Genomic DNA, 20,737 nt, shown 5'->3' on the forward strand with positions numbered 1-20,737 from the left:
TAATAGTAATAACATACTTTGTTGTTGAGAGGAATAAATGAGTAATATATATAATAAATTTAGAACCAACCTTGGCACAAAGGTAAATGCTCAATAAATGTTAGTTGTTATTACTTGAATTCCAGCTTTGCCAGCTGCAAATGTGTAATCATGGTCAAGTTTAAGTAACTCTCTGAGACTTAGTCTCCTCGTCTTGTTGAAGTGAGATTATACTTCATACGGTGGTTGTGAGGATTAAATGAGGTAACATATATAAAATGTGTTTCACATTGCCTGGTAAATATTTAATAAATTCTGCTGCTGCTAAGTTGCTTCAGTCGTGTCCGACTCTGTGCGACCCCATAGACGGCAGCCCACCAGACTCTGCCGTCCTTGGGATTCGCCAGGCAAGAACACTGGAGTGGGTTAAAACCCATTAAAAAAATATTTTCTTTCTGCTAGTCTTGGATTGGGTGAAATTATACATTAATTGATTTAGAAACTTGGGCCTAAGCTAGTAGGTGGTTTGTGGAGCTCTGGGAATCCCTTAGACCTTTTTCATGGGACAAGGAGATCAAAACTATTTTCATGAGGACAGTGAGATGTGAATTTGCCGTTTTTATGTATTGATATTTGCACTAAATGGTGCAACAGCAGTGGTGGGTAAAACTGCTGAGGCCTTATTTAGCACAAATCAAGGCAGTGGCACCAAACTACTAGTAGTCTTTCATCTTCCGTACACTTGCAGCAAAAAAAAGCTAATTTCACTAAAGAATGTCTTGATTAAGTCTAGTAAAATTATTTTTATTATGTTGGCATTTGAATACTTGTTTTCATATTCTGCGTGACAGGAATGGGAAGCCTACAATGCATGTATCCTGGATATTTCGGGAAGGTGATTAACTCATGGGAAAGCATTTGTACAGTTGTTTCAGCTGCAGGCTGAGCTAGCCACATTTTTTTGTGGAATACTGTTCTTACCTGAAAGAGTTATCCAGAGACAAACTATGTTTATTCAGAATAGGGTATTTGACAGTCATTTTCTCAAAAATGAACAAAGTGTGCTTGAACTTCAAAGAAGACAATTGACAGTATTTGTTGCCAGTGGTAAAAACTTCTATCTACCACCTAAAACTAAAGAATTTTTCTTATAAGATCATACTGATAATAATTGTGATTTTCTTGGTATTGTATAATGAAATATGTGAACATTTGGAAGATCTTCATAACTGAGTGAACTAGACATTTTCCAAATAATCAGTGCATGGTTTGTTTTTTTTTTAATCAAGCCATGGTGGAGGATGGGATAGGATAAATTAGGAATATGGGATTAACAGATACAAACTACTATGCATAAAATAGATAAGCAACATGGAATTACTATATGGCATAGGGAGCTATATTCAATATCTTATGATAATCTATAATGGAAAATAATCTGAAGAAAATATGTGTTACTGAATCACTTGCTGTACACTGAGACTAATACAATATTATAAATCAACCATCAGTTCAGTTCAGTTCGGTTGCTCAGTTGTGTACAACTCTTTGCGACCCCATGAATTGCAGCACACCAGGCCTCCCTGTCCATCACCAACTCCCGGAGTTCACTCAAATTCACGTCCATCAAGTCCGTGATCCAGCCATCCTCTGTTGTCCCCTTCTCCTCCTGCCCCCAATCCCTCCCAGCATCAGAGTCTTTTCCAATGAGTCAGCTCTTCACATGAGGTGGCAAAAGTACTGGAGTTTCAGCTTTAGCATCATTCCTTCCAAAGAACACCCAGGACTGATCTCCTTTAGAATGGACTGGTTGGATCTCCTTGCAGTCCAAGGGACTCTCAAGAGTCTTCTCCAACACCACAGTTCAAAAGCATCAATTCTTTGGCACTCAGCCTTCTTCACAGTCCAACTCTCACATCCATACATGACCACAGGAAAAACCATAGCCTTGACTAGACAGATCTTAGTCGGCAAAGTAATGTCTCTGCTTTTGAATATGCTATCTAGGTTGGTCATAACTTTTCTTCCAAGGAGTAAGCGTCTTTTAATTTCATGGCTGTAGTCACCATCTGCAGTGATTTTGGAGCCCCAAAACTAAAGTCTGACACTGTTTCCACTGTTTTCCCATCTATTTGCCATGAAGTGATGGGACCAGATGCCATGATCTTCGTTTTCTGAATGTTGAGCTTTAAGCCAACTTTTTCACTCTCCTCTTTCACTTTCATCAAGAGGCTCTTTAGTTCCTCTTCACTTTCTGCCATAAGGGTGGTGTCATCTGCATATCTGAGGTTATTGGTATTTCTCCCAGCAATCTTGATTCCAGCTTGTGTTTCTTCCAGTCCAGCGTTTCTCATGATGTACTCTGCATATAACTTAAATAAGCAGGGTGACAATATACAGCCTTGACGCACTCCTTTTCCTATTTGGAACCAGTGTGTTGTTCCATGTCCAGTTCTAACTGTTGCTTCCTGACCTGCATACAGATTTCTCAAGAGGCAGGTCAGGTGGTCTGTATTCCCATCTCTTTCAGAATTTTCAGTTTATTGTGATCACAGTTTATTGTGATCCACACAGTCAAAGGCTTTGGCATAGTCAGTAAAGCAGAAAGAGATGTTTTTCTGGAACTCTCTTGCTTTTCCATGATCCAGTGGATGTTGCAATTTGATCTCTGGTTCCTCTGCCTTTTCTAAAACCAGCTTGAACATCAGGAAGTTCATGGTTCACGTATTGTTGAAGCCTGGCTTGGAGAATTTTGAGCATTACTTTAATAGCGTGTGTTGAAGCCTGGCTTGGAGAATTTTGAGCATTACTTTACTAGCATATGAGATGAGTGCAATTGTGCGGTAGTTTGAGCATTCTTTGGGATTGGAATGAAAACTGACCTTTTCCAGTCCTGTGGCCACTGGTAAGTTTTCCAAATTTGCTGGCTTATTGAGTGCAGCACTTTCACAGCATCATCTTTCAGGATTTGAAACAGCTCAACTGGAATTCCATCACCTCCACTAGCTTTGTTCATAGTGATGCTTTCTAAGGCCCACTTGACTTCACATTCCAGGATGTGTGGCTCTAGGTGAGTGATCCCACCATCGTGATTATCTGGGTCGTGAAGATCTTTTTTGTACAGTTCTTCTGTGTATTCTTGCCACCTCTTCTTAATATCTTCTGCTTCTGTTAGGTCCATACCATTTCTGTCCTTTATCGAGCCCATCTTTGCATGAAATGCTCCCTTGGTATCTCTAATTTTCTTGACTGCTAGGTCCATACCATTTCTGTCCTTTATCGAGCCCATCTTTGCATGAAATGTTCCCTTGGTATCTCTAATTTTCTTGAAGAGATCTCTAGTATTTCCCATTCTGTTGTTTTCCTCTCTTTCTTTGGATTGATCGCTGAAGAAGGCTTTCTTGTCTCTTCTCTACTTCTACCTAAAAAAAATTTTTTAACCCCAATACTCAAGTCAGAACAAAAAAATCAAGCCAGACAATAAAGATTTGCAAACATCTAAATACTACTCTTTTCACTAATTTTGTTTGTTTTAGAAAATAGAATTATTTTCTTAAAAATGTACACAATGCCATTGTATACACATGAAAGTGAAAAGACAAATAATGTCTTAGTATTATGAAGATAGTTTGAGAGTCTCCAGAAAGGATCTCAGGAACCCCTATCAACCATGGACTGTACTTTGAGAACTGCGCTTGAGAGGAATTTTATACATGCACCCAAGGAGACAAAAAAGTGAAAGGCTGTTGATTTTAGTATTATTTGTAATAGTAGACAGCAACCTCATCGAACCATAGGGGTAACAGATCCATGAAATATATATACTCCAATGTAATTTTATGCAGAATTTAGGGACAAATCAACATGGAGACATATAAAAGCAACATTTAGTAAATAAAGCAAGATTGAAAATATGTATGTATGATATTATTTATAAAATATTGTAAAACATTATACAAACCAAACAGTGTATTTATTTTTGCAGGTAACTATAAATATTTGTAGAAGAATTTTAAAAAGCTGTATACCATGGAAGTGTATATACCATGTTAGTGGTTACCTTTAGGGAGTGAGGTGGGGGTTTGCAAACTGGTGTTATCTGTAATATTTTAGTTCTTTATAAAATTTAAGACTAAGAGGAAATATGACAGAATATTAACAGGTGTTAATTTGGAAATTAGATGTTTATTGTGCACTTTCCTGCATTTTCAGATAGTTTCAAAATTTCTCAAACATGATTTAAAGAAATTATAATACGTTATTCACATCTTTATTATGGTTATTGATGAGAAAACAGATTACAAGAAATTTATGATAAAAAAGGATAATTGTTAAATTTTAATGATATTAATGGTGAAGTGTGTCATCTTTTGTGCACTGTTAGCAACAGAAACGGAGAAGGCAGTGGCAGCCCACTCCAGTACTCCTGCCTGGAAAATCCCATGCATGGAGGAACCTGGTGGGCTACAATCCACGGGGTCGCTAAGAGTCGAGCACAACTGAGCGACTTCACTTTCACTTTTCACTTTCATGCATTGGAGAAGGAAATGGCAATGCACTCCAGTGTTCTTGCCTGTAGAATCCCAGGGACAGGGGAGCCTGGTGGGCTGCTGTCTCTGGGGTCACACAGAGTTGGACACGACTGAGGCGACTTAGCAGCAGCAGCAGCAACAGAAAATAATATCCTGTGTGGAGAATGTTTGATGCAATGTTGTCTTAGGTGTTTTCTGTTGGCATTTTATGTGGAGAAAATTCTTTTCTGAAAGCAATTGTAAAAACTGTTCTGAGGGCCATAAAATGATTCATTCTCTTTGACTTGTTTGTCCTACTTTTTGGAATCTCTCCTAAAGAACTAGCCCATGGTATGAAACAATTATAGGCATTAAAGCATTATTTTGGATGGAGTTTACAATAGAATAATGATTATATTAATTACTTTACATGATATGCAGTTATTAAACAAATAACTGTAAAGATTGAAAGGCACTATGGAAAAATGTGAAAGGTATGTTAAGTTTTAGAAGGGGATATGAAATTATCACTCTGTTGTGGTTATAATTACTTAAATTAAGGATTAAATCATGTTAAATTATTTTACAGTGATAGAGATTTTTCCTCCTTCACTACTAAAAATTTTTCAGTGTTATTTTATCTTGAAGTTCTTTATGTATGTAGTTTCGTATATGTGATGATTGGATTTTCTTTTCAAAATATTAGGTTGAATTTGTCTTCTCCAAATTTTGAACCCTGTCCTAAATCTTTAAACCTTAGGCAGAAATTAAACGTCTTCAAGAAGCCAATAAGGCAGCTCGGAAGGAAAGACAGCTGATTCTTAAACAGCAGGAGGAGATAGAAAGGATCCGACAGACCACCATAAAACTGCAGGAGAAGCTGAAGTCTGCAGGGGAGAATAAACTGGTAAACTACATGAAATTCTTGTGTGTTTTCTGCCTCATGTTGCTTGCTAACACCTAACTCTGCCTCCTTACATGATGGATGTGTATTCATCCCAACACTGTGATATAGTAATGCACCAGGATAAAGTTGTATATATGTGCCTTTATATAAAATGAGAGTTCTAATTTTATTTTCCCCATGGATTATTCTTTTGAATGGGACACATAAGTCATATATTAGTTTCAAAATGTTTTCCACCATTTATAAACTCAGTTGGGATAAAGAGCTTTGCTTTTTGCTGATCAATCCAAATATATTCTTCAGAATTAATGGGAGGAATTAATTTTTTTGCTCTTTATGTGATACCTCTTTCAGCTGTCTAATGTCTTATATAATGATACAAGGCTAAAGGAGATATTCAGACAAAAACAAAATTGGACTTATTCTGAAATATTGTAGTGTCAGTGTAGTGTTGGAAGATTCAGACTGTGTAGAAATATGGTTAAATAATACTTTAATATTCACTGGTTTGATTTTTAAAATACACTTTAAAGTTTGAAGCAATCTCAAATTTATAGAAAGTTTCAAACACTAAAAAAAGCTCTGATTTTCTGAGCAAGAATTATGTTGCTAAAAAATTAATATTGACAGATTACTACCATTTAATCTGCAAACACTACTCAAGTTTCTCCAGTTGTCAGAATAGTGTTCCTTATTTCAAAAGGTGAGTTCAGAAGCACATATTGTATTTAGTTTTCATTTATCTTTAGTCTCTTTCAGTCTGGAAAGGTTCCTTGATTCTCATGACCTTCACATTTTGGAAGATTACAGGCCAGATACTTTGTAGAATGGTCAAGTTGGGTTTGTCTGAGGCTTCCTCATAATTAGATTCAGTTTATGCATCTTTGGCAGGAATATCACAGATGTGATGGTGTGTTCTTCTCTGCATTCGATCTGGTGGTACCTGATTTTGATATATCTCATTACTGATGTGTGTGCATACATGTTCGGTCGCTCCGACTCTTTGTGACCCCGTGTCCCGTAGCCTGCCAGCCTTCTTTGCTCGTGGAATTTTCCAGGCAAGAATACTGGAATGGGTTGATGTTGACTCAATCATAAAGGGAAAGAGGGTAACTATACAGTGAAGGTAGCATCTACCATATTTCACTGTATAGTTACCCTCTTTCCCTTTGTGATTAATAAGTACTTTGCATGATGGTATTTTGAGACTACATTAATTCCTGTTCTTCATCAGAGTTAAATTTCTTCTTTTATTTATGTCAGTATGGACTCACGGATTCCTATTTTACTCAGCATTAAAATCTGTTACTATCACTATTTATTGTGATGCTCAGTTTTTTTTTAAGTTGGGCCATTCGGAGCCTCTTAAGCAGTTTTCTGTGTCCTTTTGACATGTATTCATCAGTCTTTGAGCACTTTCTTACTTTCTGAAACAAGATGTTCCAGTCATTTTTTACTTTTCCTGCCTCAACCTTGGTTTCAGCTGTTTCTCCAAAGAGGATACTTATTTAGAAATGAAGATCTGGTGCTAGGCATGCTCAGTGCTATTCAGGTTTTGTTCCTCCTTGGAGAAGGCACTGGCACCCGACTCCAGTACTCTTGCCTGGAAAATCCCATGGATGGAGGAGCCTGGTAGGCTGTAGTCCATGGGGTCGCTAAGAGTCGGGCACGACTGAGCAACTTCACTTTCACTTTTCACTTTCATGATTAGAGAAGGAAATGGCAACCCACTCCAGTGTTCTTGCCTGGAGAATCCCAGGGACGGTGGAGCCTGGTGGGCTGCCCTCTGTGGGGTCACACAGAGTCGGACACGACTGAAGTGACTTAGCAGTAAGCAACAAATCTAGGGACTGTGTTAGGACATATATATACATTTTACTTGTGCAGTATAATTTTGCCCTTTAAGTAATACCTTAATTTCAGCTATTTTACAAATACTGTTTAGAGGATAAATTAATTTTGAGATGACAGTGTTTAAATTAGTTTGAGATCTTAAATTCCAGTATAACATTTGACCCCTTTTTGTTTGCAGGAGTCTCATAGTGATGATGATACAAAAGACAGTAAAGCAGCCAGTCCTGTTCCAACTGACTTGGAGACCCGCAGTCCTTCCCCTATTTCAATCTCCAGCAGTGAAACAAGCAGCATTATGCAGAAACTGAAGAAAATGAGAAGCCGCATGGATGAAAAGTAATTCATTTTTTAAAGTATCTCGTTTATGCTGGAAGTAGTAGCAACAAATAATATTTTTAATGTACTTCATTAGATTAGATGGATACAACATAATATTTTATGGCTTCAGCTGCATTTTAGTAGATTAAGTCATCCTGGAAGTCAATTAACTATAGACCTTATTTATAAAACAAATTTTCTCTTTTTAAAATACAGCCAGGTTTCTTATTTTAAAACTAAAGTAGTATTTGCAGATATACCCATGATAATGTTTTCTCCTTGCTTTTATTAAAAGTTATGAGTAAGTGTGAAATTTTTATCTTCTCTGAAATGTGAGGACATCTCCACTAACTTGGGAAAACAATTCAGTGGTATAGCTTGAGATTTTATCCTGTGACTCTGACAACTCTCAGGCTTACGCAAGTAGAAGAGTGAACTCTTAAACTCATGAGTGATTCTCAGTTGCTCAATTGAACCATAAAGTCTGAAATTCTCCCAGGATGTTGAATGATTTGGCTATCTACCATTCTTCTAAAATATTTCTAAGGATTATTTTTTAAAGACTCTTGGAGAAAGCTACTACTACTTGGATATGCCAGCTTTGACCATATCAAGATATTTACCTGACAGTTTACTTTTTTGCATGTACATTTAATTAAATATACTTATAAAGTAGCTGCTTGTAGACTATTTTCTACCTTCTTTAAATATGGAAGAAAGGTCCTTTAAAATTTTTGTTGATTGCTATTTTATGTTAGCAGTTTGGGCCACAGATTGAACTTAAATTGTACCTTGATATCCTTTGGCAGTATACTACGCATCACCAAATTTAATGTTCTGTGTTTCTATGTGATATTAGCCTATGATTTAGGTTCTGAACAGTCAAGCAGTTCTAAGTCAAATCTTACTCACTGTAAGTACAGTGTTGTACACTGGCACTTTATTGCTCAATTGAAATTGCATTTCAGTAACTTAAAATTGGCATTTCACAACTTAAAAGTATCTAAATTGATTATGAAAATAAGTTTAAAAAATAAACATAAATTTTAAAAAAGTATAAGGGAGTGAATACTGAATATTTACGTATTTTATAAGAATGCCTTTTCTAAGATTTCCATGGACTAGACCAGTTAAGACATATTCAAGTAGGAATTCTTTCTTCCTTTCCTGACAAACTTTCCAGTAGCCTATGTGGGCATACTATATTGCTCCAGGGATCTTTAATTCAGAATAATCTATCTCAAATTTTCGTAACTGATTAAACATTTTCTATCTGCCTCGTAAATGCCTTTGGGTCATAAGTGTTGGAGGAAAAATAGCTTCACGGGAAATTTCTTCATTGATTTCTTGCTTGTCTATACCAGTAAAATCTTCATTACTGGTCTCTGTGAATAATATTCTAATAATTTTAATCACATCTGTGGAAGGAAATACTTATTCTGCTTTTAAGATTAGTCAGTTTATGTGGTGTTTATTTCCAATTTTGTTAAAATTTTAAAAATCCTAAATAACAAATTAAAAGTTGAATATATTGACTTTGTTCTAAGTTTTGTTATTTTCCAGAGCCCAAAATATTAAACACCTAGAATTTTTTGAAACATTGCTCTCCCTTCCTTTGTCAACTACTGCAATAAATTTTTGAGAAATTTGTCAAAGAGAATAGGCCTTAAGGCATTCAGTGACTTCTTGATTTATCATTTGAAACAATACTTTTGTGTTTATGGGAGGGAAGGGGTAAAGACAGCAAAGAAATTAGTTTTAATGTTCAGAAGATGATGCTGAAATATGAGGATGAACAGGAGTATTTTTCAAAACTAGCAGTGCATTAAAAAGGGAGGTTATTGTTATGTGATTTTTTTTTTTAAATCTCTGGAACAATGTACAGTTGATCCTTGAACAGTGAGGGACAGAAGGATTAGGAATGTTAACCATCTACATGGTTGAAAATTCACCTATAACTTCTATGATCAATTCAGTTCAGTCGCTCAGTCGTGTCCCAACTCTTTGTAACCCCATGGACTGCAGCATGCCAGGCCTCCCTGTCCGTCACCACCTCCTGGAGCTTGCTCAGACTCATGTCCATCGTGTCAGTGATGCCATTCAACCATCTCATCCTCCTCTGTTGTCCCCTTCTCCTCCTGCCTTCAAGTCTTTCCCAGCATCAGGGTCTTTTCCAGTGAGTCAGCTCTTTACATCAAGTGGCCAAAGTACTGGAGTTTCAGCTTCAGCATCAGTCCTTCCAATGAATATTCAAGACTGATTTCCTTTAGGATTGGCTGGTTTGATCTCCTTTCAATCCAAGGGACTCTCAAGAGTCTTCTCCAACACCACAGTTTAAAAGCAGCAATTCTTTGGTGCTCAGCTTTGTTTATGGTCCAACTCTGACATCCATGCATGACTACTAGAAAAACCATAGCTTTGACTATACACACCTTTGTCGACAAAGTCGTGTCTGTGCTTTTTAATATTTGTGATTCCTCCATATACATGGTTCCTCTGTATCTGCAGTTGTACGTCTTCAGATTCAGCCAACCACAGTCATGCAGTACTGCAGTATTTATTGAAAAAAATCCACATGTAGGTAGACCTATGGAGTTCAGACCCCTACTGTAATGTGAAAACTAATTTTTGAATACTGTTCAGATTACCAAAACTTGAGAGTTCAATCTCTTTCAACAATATTGGGATGTCAGCTCAATAAATAGAATGAGTTAATTTTGTAGTCATTTGCTACAGTAAATAACTAATGACAAAATCATTTAAGCCTTTGCTACTAAGTACTATTATTTGTTTTGTAGATTGGAAAAGGCAGTCTTCCAAGAGATTACTATTTTATTATTATAAAATACCTGTCAGAAAATAGTCAACCTTCTCGATAAGTTAAGATAACTTTGGGAGGAACTTTTTCATTATGTATTACTGCTTATTGTTAACTCTTTGAACTTTGTTCTATGATAAATATTTTTCCTGAAATGTTGAAACTCTTCTTGGCTACAATTAAAGATTTCCTTCATTAATGTTTCCCTGAAACAATAATACCTTTGTTAAAATTTCTAATCTGTGGCTTTTCTTGACCTATTTAACAAGTTGACATTTTAGAAATAATTTCCATTTCTCAATATAGTGAAAAGCAAAAGAAATTTAAACTATGGAAAAAGTTAGTTACAATAAAAATATCAGTATGTTTGCAAAAGCCACACTGTTTAGACCTCAGTTTTTTAATAATTATTGGTAAATGAAATCTGAGTTTTGTTTACTGCTGTGAGGGGAATTATTTACAGTATAAACTTGTGAAACAGATACTCATGGGGAAAAAACCATGCATTTGACTTCCTGTTAAGTTGACAGATCTGTTTTAGGAAAATTATTTACTGAGCAAATGAAACACTGAAAGAATGATGTTATCTTCCTCATTAAGTGTTAAAATAGGACATAGTGCACTTTTTCTTTCATTTGTTAACAGCAGCTTGTTCTTTATTTATTAATTGTATGCTTATTCTCTCAGCAATTATTTACTGAGAATTGTGTGAATATAGTAGGTTTTGAGGAACATGAAGATGAATCAAACATAAACCCTGCTCTTGAAAAGCTTACTGTTGAGATAGAAAAAAGAATAAATATCAGATTCCTTTAGTAAAGTATATAAAACTCTAATGCTAAGAAAACTCAGAAGAAGACATTTTTACTAAAAAGAGTATATATCACAGAGATTTTCTTGATGAGTGTTCAAAATTAAATACTTTGGATTTGCACTATTCCATTAAATAAGACATTTTAATTAAAATTTTAAACACTATTAAATATCATTGTCTAAATTAGATATACAGTTTTTTTAGAGAAAGTTCTAGACTAAATGTAGTGGATGAATAAATCCTGATAGTCTAATAATATGCTCTTTTTTTCCTTTACTTCCTAGATTAAGGATAATGTGCCTGTATTCATTTATTTAAGTACAGTATATGCAGATTATTAAACAATTCAATAGATTTTGCTGTAGGAAAAATAGACTGTGTTTTCTTTTATGTCAGTACTATCCATATGCTCATTTATCTTTTTTGAATATCATTAGAAATGAGAGAATTGATTCATTTTAAAATTAGGAGCACAGTTTCATTTTTACCTGTAACAATATAGAATGAAAGAATTGTTTAGAGCCAGAAAAAATTTAAAATAATTTAAGATGTTAGGTTTTATATGTTGTTTAATAGCTTTCAGAATCAGATGACTTTAGAACTGAAAGTTTTATTTAAAATTTAGATCATAATTCTTCTCTTTCAAATTGTAACGTAGTTTCAGAATCCGTTGGAATACAATGCACTATTAGCTCAGTGGGAAAAAAGGCTTCTCATATTACATGGTCTAGCAATGTGTTGACTTATGTATTTTTCAAAAAATGTGAGAAGGTACTTAAATGAAGAAAGAATCATAAAATGTTGAAACTAGGGAATTTTAGGGAAGTTGTCTATTACAGTCTCTTGGTTCTACAGGGTGAAATTGAGGCCAATAGAGATTGAGTGCCTTGCCCTAGGTCACACAGGTAGCAAATGGCAGAGCTCGAACTAGAACCCTGCCCTGTGGACTTCAGCCAGCTACAGTGAAAATTGAGTTAGCATATCTGTTTTCAATTTTGTAACTTTATTTTTAACTTAAAGTTGTCTTAGTAGAAATTAATCTTCTAAAAAGTATTTATTGAAGCTGGGCAAGTGCTCAGTGGCTGATTACCAAGGTTCAATAGCTGCATGGCTGAAATGTTAGAGTTTAACATTTTGACTTTCTTTTGAATTTCTTAGGCTTAAGCATTGTAGGAACACTATTTCCATACTAGATTAAATCTGTCATTTGTCTCATTCTCATCCAGTGTTCTGTAACCACCAGAGGCCTTGTTGAGGAATGCCTAGACAACAGCATAAGGTGTATCAGTAGCATTTTCTATGAGTATAGGCATTTGTGTCTCCATCATTCATAATTTTGTCTTACTTGTGCAGCATCATGAAGGATTTTTAACTCTAGTGTGAAGTATTACTGCTTTTATCTCAATTTTAATCAACTTTTGGAGGACCCTCTTGAATTCTAGAATATATGTATATTAAGTAAGGAACATGTTTGTGGGAAGAAATTCTAGCTTTAAACTTTTCTTAATACTATCTCTTATACTGCTTTCTTTTTTTAGCATTTCTATTGTTGTTCATATCTACCCTAGAGCTTTTGAATATGCTTTAATCTTTGTAAATGAGAAGTAAATGATTAGTATTTGTTCTAAGAGAGAAAGTTATTATTCTCTATATTGAATTGGACAAAAACATTTAATATGTTTTTTTTTTTTTACAGTTTATTTCACATGTTCCAATATTCTACTTTTTCTACTAGGTCATGCATGCATTTAGCTGTTATATACTTAAGAGGGTGGGTGATATTTGAATGTTACGAATAGAATTTTTGAATCTTTTTTGAAGTACATTTGTTTTTGCATAATATTTTGATAATTGGCATCAAAATAAGCTTATTATACATTCATAAAGAGGGGCAAGGAAGAGTGCAGTGTCTTATTGAAAGTTGGTAAAATTGTTTTTCCTTGCACTTCGGTGCAGAAAATCAAGGCAATCCAGAAACAATAGAGAGAAGGAGGGAGAGAGAGAGAAAGTGAATATTAAGTTGTATGTGGGGAAACAGACTTGAAATCATCTATACGTGTAGTTATCTAAAGATATACATGTAGTCAAGATTCTTCATACTTTCTAAATTCCAAATGAGTGACTGGATTCATACCTAGATTTTCTCACATCTGTGACTTACTGATAGATTATTCCTTGCTCTTCCAAGGCAATAAGTGTTGGCCTTGATCTACAAGTTACTGTGTGCATGTGAGCAGGAGCATGCTCTGTCAAAGAGAATTAACCTTTTTAAACCTATTACTAGACTTATGTATCCTTTCATATATACAATGATTTATTTAAAAATTTTTTAAAAAGAAACTAGTGCTTTTTTCCTACTTTTAAAAGTTTAACATATGGAATTTCTTACTACTTTTAACCTTATGATTGATTGAACTGTCCACAGCATGATTTTTTTTTTTCTTTTAAACTACTGGTAGTATTTACTGGAACTAGCTTAGTTTATTCTCTCTTTTTTGGGGTGGGGGAGCCACACCGTGTGGCTTGCAGGATGTTACTTCACCGACCAGGGATCGAACCTGGGCCATTGCAGTGAAGCAATGAAAGCATTGAGTCCTAATCACTGGATTCCCAGGGAATTCCTACTTAGTTTATTCATAATTATGTACCCTAATGTTTTATAGAACGGGTATTCCAGTATTATTGTTTAAATGGGCCTTTGTTAAATATAAAGCAAGATAGTTCCACTAGGTCCAGTTAGCAGTAAGTTTTATGTTGTAGATATGAACAAGATATCTTTATTATAAATTAATTTTCTAAACTATTTTCAAGCTAGATTATGGTGAGTTAAGTAAGGCAAATGTAGTGCTTTTTAAATTTAAATTCAAGTTTAAAATATATGATAAGACACAGGTACAAAATTTACTTGTTTAAGATTACATGTATGAAAAAAAAAAAAGATTACATGTATGTATAGAATTGCTATGAGGTTCATGGCCGTAATTGTTGTACTCTATGTTAAAGCTTATGAGAAAAAAACTTACTTAGCTTCACACTCCTCATTACTTTACTCACAAATAAATTTACCTGAAAGTATAGATGATGGTTAAGCAACATCTGAGAAGAAAGGCATGTATATTCAGAAATCATTGGTAAGATCTATAAAAGCAAATGTTTTATATGTCACACAAAGTATAACACTTGCTTTAACCAAGTGGCGTATAATGTTGTTCAGGAAGCATATTTAAAGTTCTGTGCTCAGCTCTTATGCTTTCCCTTTCTCATTCTTTCTACGTCTTGATCTCTTGGTTTTAAAATCTTCCTCCTTATTTTGTAGACACTGCTCTCCTGTTCACTACTTCTTCTCTGTCTTTACGTCTCATCACTGGGCCTCTCTCAGTGTCTGTTTTCCCAACCTTCATCCCAAATTCCAGCTGTATATCTACAACCAGTTGGTCAGGTAACTTTGCACCTTTTTCAGTGCACTCTTTGATAGAGCATGCTCTGTTCTTTTTGCTTGTTTTTATTGCTTTTTTTTTTTTTTCTTTCTTTCTTTTTCCTAACAGCCTAGGGGCCTCTTGTCAAATGTCCTATAGATTTTACCTTTTTGTTCCCAAAATTATTTGACATGCTGATTGTTCAAAAAGTAGAGTGACAGTTCTTGTGCTTTTTATCAAGTGTCTGTTGGATATGTGAATGCCTTTTTGTTGATTAGCTACCACTACAGATCTAACACTTGTAATATGAGCAGCCCACTTTTTATTTAGCTATGGCATCTACATTTGAGGAGAGCTTAATAGAAGCTTTTTAACTTCTCAAATAACATTTCCTAAATCAATGCTATTCTCTAACCCTTTGGAGCCAAGATCTGTTAGGCTATCTAATTTCAGAGATTGGGTTAAATTGAGAAGTTTGAGGATTTGGTGCATCCTTATTTTTTACTCAAGTAAATAAATAGTTATGTTTTATGTGTAAGGCATCTGACTGTGGTGCTCATTGTTTCTCTCCATGAAAAACAGATATAGATTATCACTTGACATGGCATCTCCCAGGTAATGCTTCACTATACCTGAAGCAAAACCAGACTGAATTTGAAATAAAGGTCAAAAAGGGACAAGAATATGTTTTTTGTTTGCTTGCTTGCTTGGGATTTTGGGGGTTTTTGTTGTTGTTGTTTTGGTCTTTATTGTTTTGAGTGTGTGTGTTTTTTGGTCTGAGCCTTCAGAATAAATTCTTTATACCTTCTGTTATGAAAAAAGAATCACCTATGAAGAATGAATATAAAAGTACTATCAGTCATGGTTGGCTGAATATTCTGAAAAAATTTTTTTCTGAATTTACCACTGTTTTTCCTTTGCTAATCTTCCAAACAGTTAACTACAAGTAGAACATAAATTCTCTCATTTCCTGAATAAGATCACTTACAAAGCTTCTGTTCTCTCAAAAACTGTTTTCAGAGGAATATTATGAATGTCCTGTTGTTATATAGTTTATTGATAATATAATGAGTAATAATCCGCTTTAAGTGATTTCTGCTTATAAATTTGTTTTCTCACTATTCTTCATGGTGCGACCATAGGTTTCTGACAAAACGAGAGCAAAAACTGATGCAGCGGCGACAACATGCAGAAGAGCTGTTAGAGTGGAAGCGACGTTTAGATGCAGAGGAAGCAGAAATTCGTCAAATGGAAAAACAAGCTTTGGCTGCCTGGGACAAAGAATTGATAAAACCTAAAACTCCTAAGAAAGAGCTGGAGGACCAGAGAGCCGAACAGAAAGGTAATAAATACTAACTGTCCAGACTACATTCTAAAGCCTGACATAAATGAAAGATTTACTTCATTATCTTAAAAAATATGAATGATTAAGGGTAAAGAAGGTGATATAAACATATATGCTTCAGAATTGGAAAGATAAGAAAATATGGTAAATACTTTTATGCTGATATACTTGAAAACTTAGAACAAATGGGTAAATTCCATGAAATGGAAATAGGTTATTCTAGGACCAAGTAGGGTTTAACACATACTAAAATTGATAATGTGGTAAAAGATTAAAGGAGAAAAAAATACATATATCTCAAAGATTCAGAAAAAAAACACTTAATAAAATCTAAAACATTTGTAATAAATCTCAAATCAAATCAGCAATACAAGGAAACTTTCTTTACCCAATATAGGTTATTTATCAACAAAAACAAAAAACCAAACCTTTAACAGACTTCATATTTTAATGATAAAACTTAGAAACTTTTCCCTTTGAATTTGTAGATCAAAGTTGCTTATTTTCACCTGTAGAATGAAAGGAAGAAGCAAAACTCTCATTATTGCAGATGAGAGGGCTATGCACATAGAAAACCCAGCATTTACGTGTCAGTTATTAGAATTAAAAAGGGATAGAAAGTTGCTGGATATACAATCCACAAATAAAACTCAATTGCATGTCTATAGATAAGCAGAAATCTGTTAGAAAAATCTAATTTTTAAAAGAGATGCCATTTATAAATTCTAAAAAGTATACAAGATCTTTATGGAGAAAAATTTAGAATTTTCTTAGGAAACATTAGAGAAGACCAAAATAAATAGAACTTTTCCATAGTCATGACAGATTCAGTATCATAAAGATGTTAATTCTCTATGAATTTAATGATAGATTCAAGACAATTTAAAGCAGAAGCCTAGCAAGACTTCTTGGCAAGGTTTGGCAGCTCCTTTTAAATTTTATGTGAAAAAGCAAAGGACTAAAACACAATGCAAGAACTTAGCAGTTCTAAAAGTCTTGAAACTGGTAAGTTCTTGCATTGTGTTTTAGTCCTTTGCTTTTTCATATAAATTTTAAAAGGAGCTGTCAAACTTTGCAAAGAAATCTTGCTAGGCTTCTAATTTTTGTTATCAGAGATAGACAAATAGACTGTTAAACAAATAGCCCAGAAAAAGACCTGTGAGTAAATGAAAGTTGATTTCTGACACAGATAACTCAGGAGACTAGTGAAGAAAGGCGTGAATCTCCAATAAATTTTGTCAGAAGTGAAAATAAAGTTGGGTCCCTACCTGACAATATGAAAAGATCTGTCTCTAGTTGGGGAGAAGAGTATAAATGTTAAATTTAAGCTGTAAAACTTTTAGAAGACAATATAAAAGGATATCTTTATGACATCAAGGGGCTGGAAAGATTTCTTTCACATTATATAAGACAAAAATCATAAAAGGAAAGATATATAAATTTGACTTTAATAAATTATTTGTTTATTAATACACCATAAAGTAAAACAACGTATTTGCAGCATATACAACAGACAAAGGAATAGTATCAAAAATATATAGGCAACTCCTGTGAATCAATAATAAGTGGCAGCCACATTTAAAAAATAGGCAAAAGAGCATATGGTTCACAAATAAGAAACTCTATAAACAGTCAATAAACATATGAAAAGATGTTCAACTTCATTAGTAATCAGAGCATAAAATCTTAAATACCATTGCATGCCAATGTTCATTTCCTAGGGCTGTCCTAACAAACTACCACAAATTTGGTGGGGGGTTCTTGTTGGTTGCTCACTTCTGGAGGCCAGAAGTACAAAATCAGGGTGTTGGCAGTACTGTGTGCCCCCTCTGAAGGGTCCAGGACACAGTTCTTTCTTTCGTCTCCCAGCTTCTGGTGGCATGCTACAGGCATTCCTTGTGTCTGCTTTTAACTCAGTCTCAAATAGTCTTCTCCTCTGTCTTTCTCCTCTTCTGACTCATGAGGAAACTTGTCATTGAATTTAAGGCCTACCCAGATAATCCCAGATGATTCATCATGAGATCCTTAATTTTGTTACATCTACAGACCTTTTTTCCAAATAAGATTGTATTCACAGGTTTTGGGGATTGAGACATAGACATATTTTGGGGGGAGCCATCATTCACCCCATTGAAAACACCCATCAAACCTGTTGGTTTGTAGGTGGAACAAAGAACTGCTGATGTAAGTGTTAATTGTTAAACCTACTTTGAAAAACAGGTTGAAAGGTGAGGCATTAAAAATCATCAATAAAATAATAAAAATAATAGAGCCAGGTACGTATGCCCTGTAATTCAGCAATTCTGTTGCCAAGTATAAATCCTAAAGTATGGTCCTTGGTCTCTGAGATCCTTTCAGAAGGTCTGAATAATACTGACATGTTGTTTGCCTTTTTTACTGTGTCAGCATTACACTGATAGTGTAAAAATAATGGTGGGTAAAATTGCTGATGTGTTAATATGAATCAAGGCAGTAGAGCCAAATCACATAGTGGTTGTCGTACTGTTCACAACCCTGTACTCACAGTAGAAACATGCCATTCTTACATTTTATGTAATTTTAAATATTTGTATAATTAATTTAAATATTAATTATTGAATCTCAACTTTGCATACATATCTTTTTAATATTCTGTGTGACCAAATAGAAAATGTTCATAAAGCACTTGTGTTTGCCAAAGCATGACGTTTATCTTGAAGAAAAGCTAGTTATTTGATGTGCAAGCTGAACTAGCCATTTTTTTTCATGTGGTACCATGTTTACTTAAATGACCAACAAACTGTGGTTATTCACTCTTGAGTATTTATAAGCAATTTTTCAGAAATAAATGAAGCAGCTCTGACTTTTCAAGAAAAACAACTGATAGTGTTTATTGTTGATAATAAAATTAAAACTTTCAAGTGAAGATTAGGGTTTTAGCAATGCTATTTCCCCTGTTGTGAGCTTGACTGCTTTCCAGACTTTTCTGGTATGAGTGATGATATCAGTCAAAGTCATCTTTTCATATTGTGTGATAAAATGTGCGAATATTTGAAAAGATCTTCCTAATAACTCAGTGAACCAATATTTTCCAAATGACCAGTGAGGATTAGAAAATCATGTATGGGTAAAAGATCCTATTAAGGTGAAAGATCGGACTATAGATTTTAATGTAACATTATGAAAAGTTCACTGATAATGGTGTAAGATTTCACATTACAGCTAACATTTAAGAAACTAATTGTCCACCTTTGGTGTGACATTAAAAAAGGATATCCAATTACCTGTAAATACTGTTAAAATACTCTTCCTTTTTCTTATTATGTATCATTTGTGTGAAGCCAGATTTTCTGCATACGCTTCAGCCAAATTAACACATAACCACAGATTGCATACAGAAGTAAATATCAGAATCCACCTGTCTTCTGTTAAGCCAGCCATTAAAGATTTTATTTTACTGTGTTAATAAAAGTTTCTCTCCTTTCAACTAAACTTGATTTTTTCAAAAAAAGTACTGTGTTGAATTTTAGAAAATGTAATTTATGTTAACACATAAAGGCTTATTACTCTTATTTTTTAATAAATTAAAATTTTTATGGATCTTAATTTCTGTTATGGTAAATACTGATAGATATAACTGTGTCTATAACTACATAAACTTAAGTTTTGGGGGTCTTCAGTACTTTTACAGAGTATAAAGTGGTCCTTAGACCAAAGTGTTTGGGAACTGCTGTCTTATAGCATTGTTTTTCAAGTTCTGGTTTGTCCCATTAGAGATGCATAAAATCTGTTTAGTGGATTATAGTCAGCATTGTTTAAAATTGAAATAGAATAGAAAATATCATTATGTCATACATAGTAAGGATAAATACTATGATAAAGGTAAAAAAATCTTAAAACCACTGCTGTAGAGAACTTTTACATAGATAATAAATGGATATAAATAAAGCTATCTATAAATACTGATATTATAGAGATATACATATAGATATCTGTAAGTATTTATCTCTACTAGGAGATATATGTGACATTGTTCATAACAGCAGTATTTGAAATGCCAGGGGAAAAAAAGGAAACCACCCACATTAAATAGGAAAATGGATTAATAAATTGTGGTATATTTACATGTTATGCTCAGTAAAGATGAAAAAATTACAGTATACAAGTCAACATATAAGAATCTCAAATCACAGAAGACTGTAAGCAGTTTGATTTCTTTTATAGAAAATTAAAAGCAAACAAAACTAAACGGTATGTTGTTTAGCTATACATACCAAGTGATACATAGAGCTAATGATCCAGTGAATGCGGTTCATCTGTAGTGTTCCTCTTTATCCTTAGCGATTTTTATTTAGTTTCTTCAGTAAAGGCTTACTTCCGTGTCAGTTTCCACATCCTCATTCTGTAGCCTCAAATTATGCTAGACTTGTCCATCTTGAAAGGAGATTTAAGAGGACCTAGTAAACAGATTCAGTTTCTCAGGTTTCATCATTGGCTGTAATAGAAGTAGAAAACATTTCCAACTATGTCTAGAGGGCAAATCAAGACTAGTTGTTGTTATTCAAACCTCCATCTGTCAGGAACTGTTGACCTATATGATCATGGAAAGTGTTACTGGGTAAATGTGATAAAGACAATTTCAATCTCACCAAATATTGCTTAGGAGTAGTGTAGTTAATGAGCTAAATGACGTAAGTAAAAGAAAAACTAAGAAAAAGAATTGTGTTTACCCATTAGGGCACATTGTTGGAATAACTGAAGTTTACTAAGACCAAGCAGAAAAATTACTTTCTGAA

At 34.2% G+C, this 20,737-nt stretch overlaps 1 protein-coding gene across 8 annotated transcripts in view; it reads left to right on the top strand.

Annotated features, from left to right (window-relative positions):
- Positions 1–20,737, top strand: part of CEP350 (centrosomal protein 350) — a 156,668-nt gene that overhangs the window by 99,259 nt on the left and 36,672 nt on the right. For 5 of the 8 annotated variants that reach the window (XM_060396665.1, XM_027975924.3, XM_060396668.1 and 2 more), the window contains 3 exons: positions 5,251–5,397; positions 7,430–7,587; positions 15,760–15,959. In XM_060396665.1, the coding sequence (XP_060252648.1) occupies positions 5,251–5,397; positions 7,430–7,587; positions 15,760–15,959 (505 nt within the window). Of the gene's footprint in view, positions 1–5,250; positions 5,398–7,429; positions 7,588–14,517; positions 14,641–15,759; positions 15,960–20,737 lie in introns of all 8 variants that reach the window. The other 3 variants (XM_060396663.1, XM_015099343.4, XM_060396664.1) reach the window with 1 other exon arrangement.

Source organism: Ovis aries, chromosome 12 (genome assembly GCF_016772045.2).
Source record: "Ovis aries strain OAR_USU_Benz2616 breed Rambouillet chromosome 12, ARS-UI_Ramb_v3.0, whole genome shotgun sequence".
NCBI classification, from domain to species: Eukaryota; Metazoa; Chordata; class Mammalia; order Artiodactyla; family Bovidae; genus Ovis; species Ovis aries.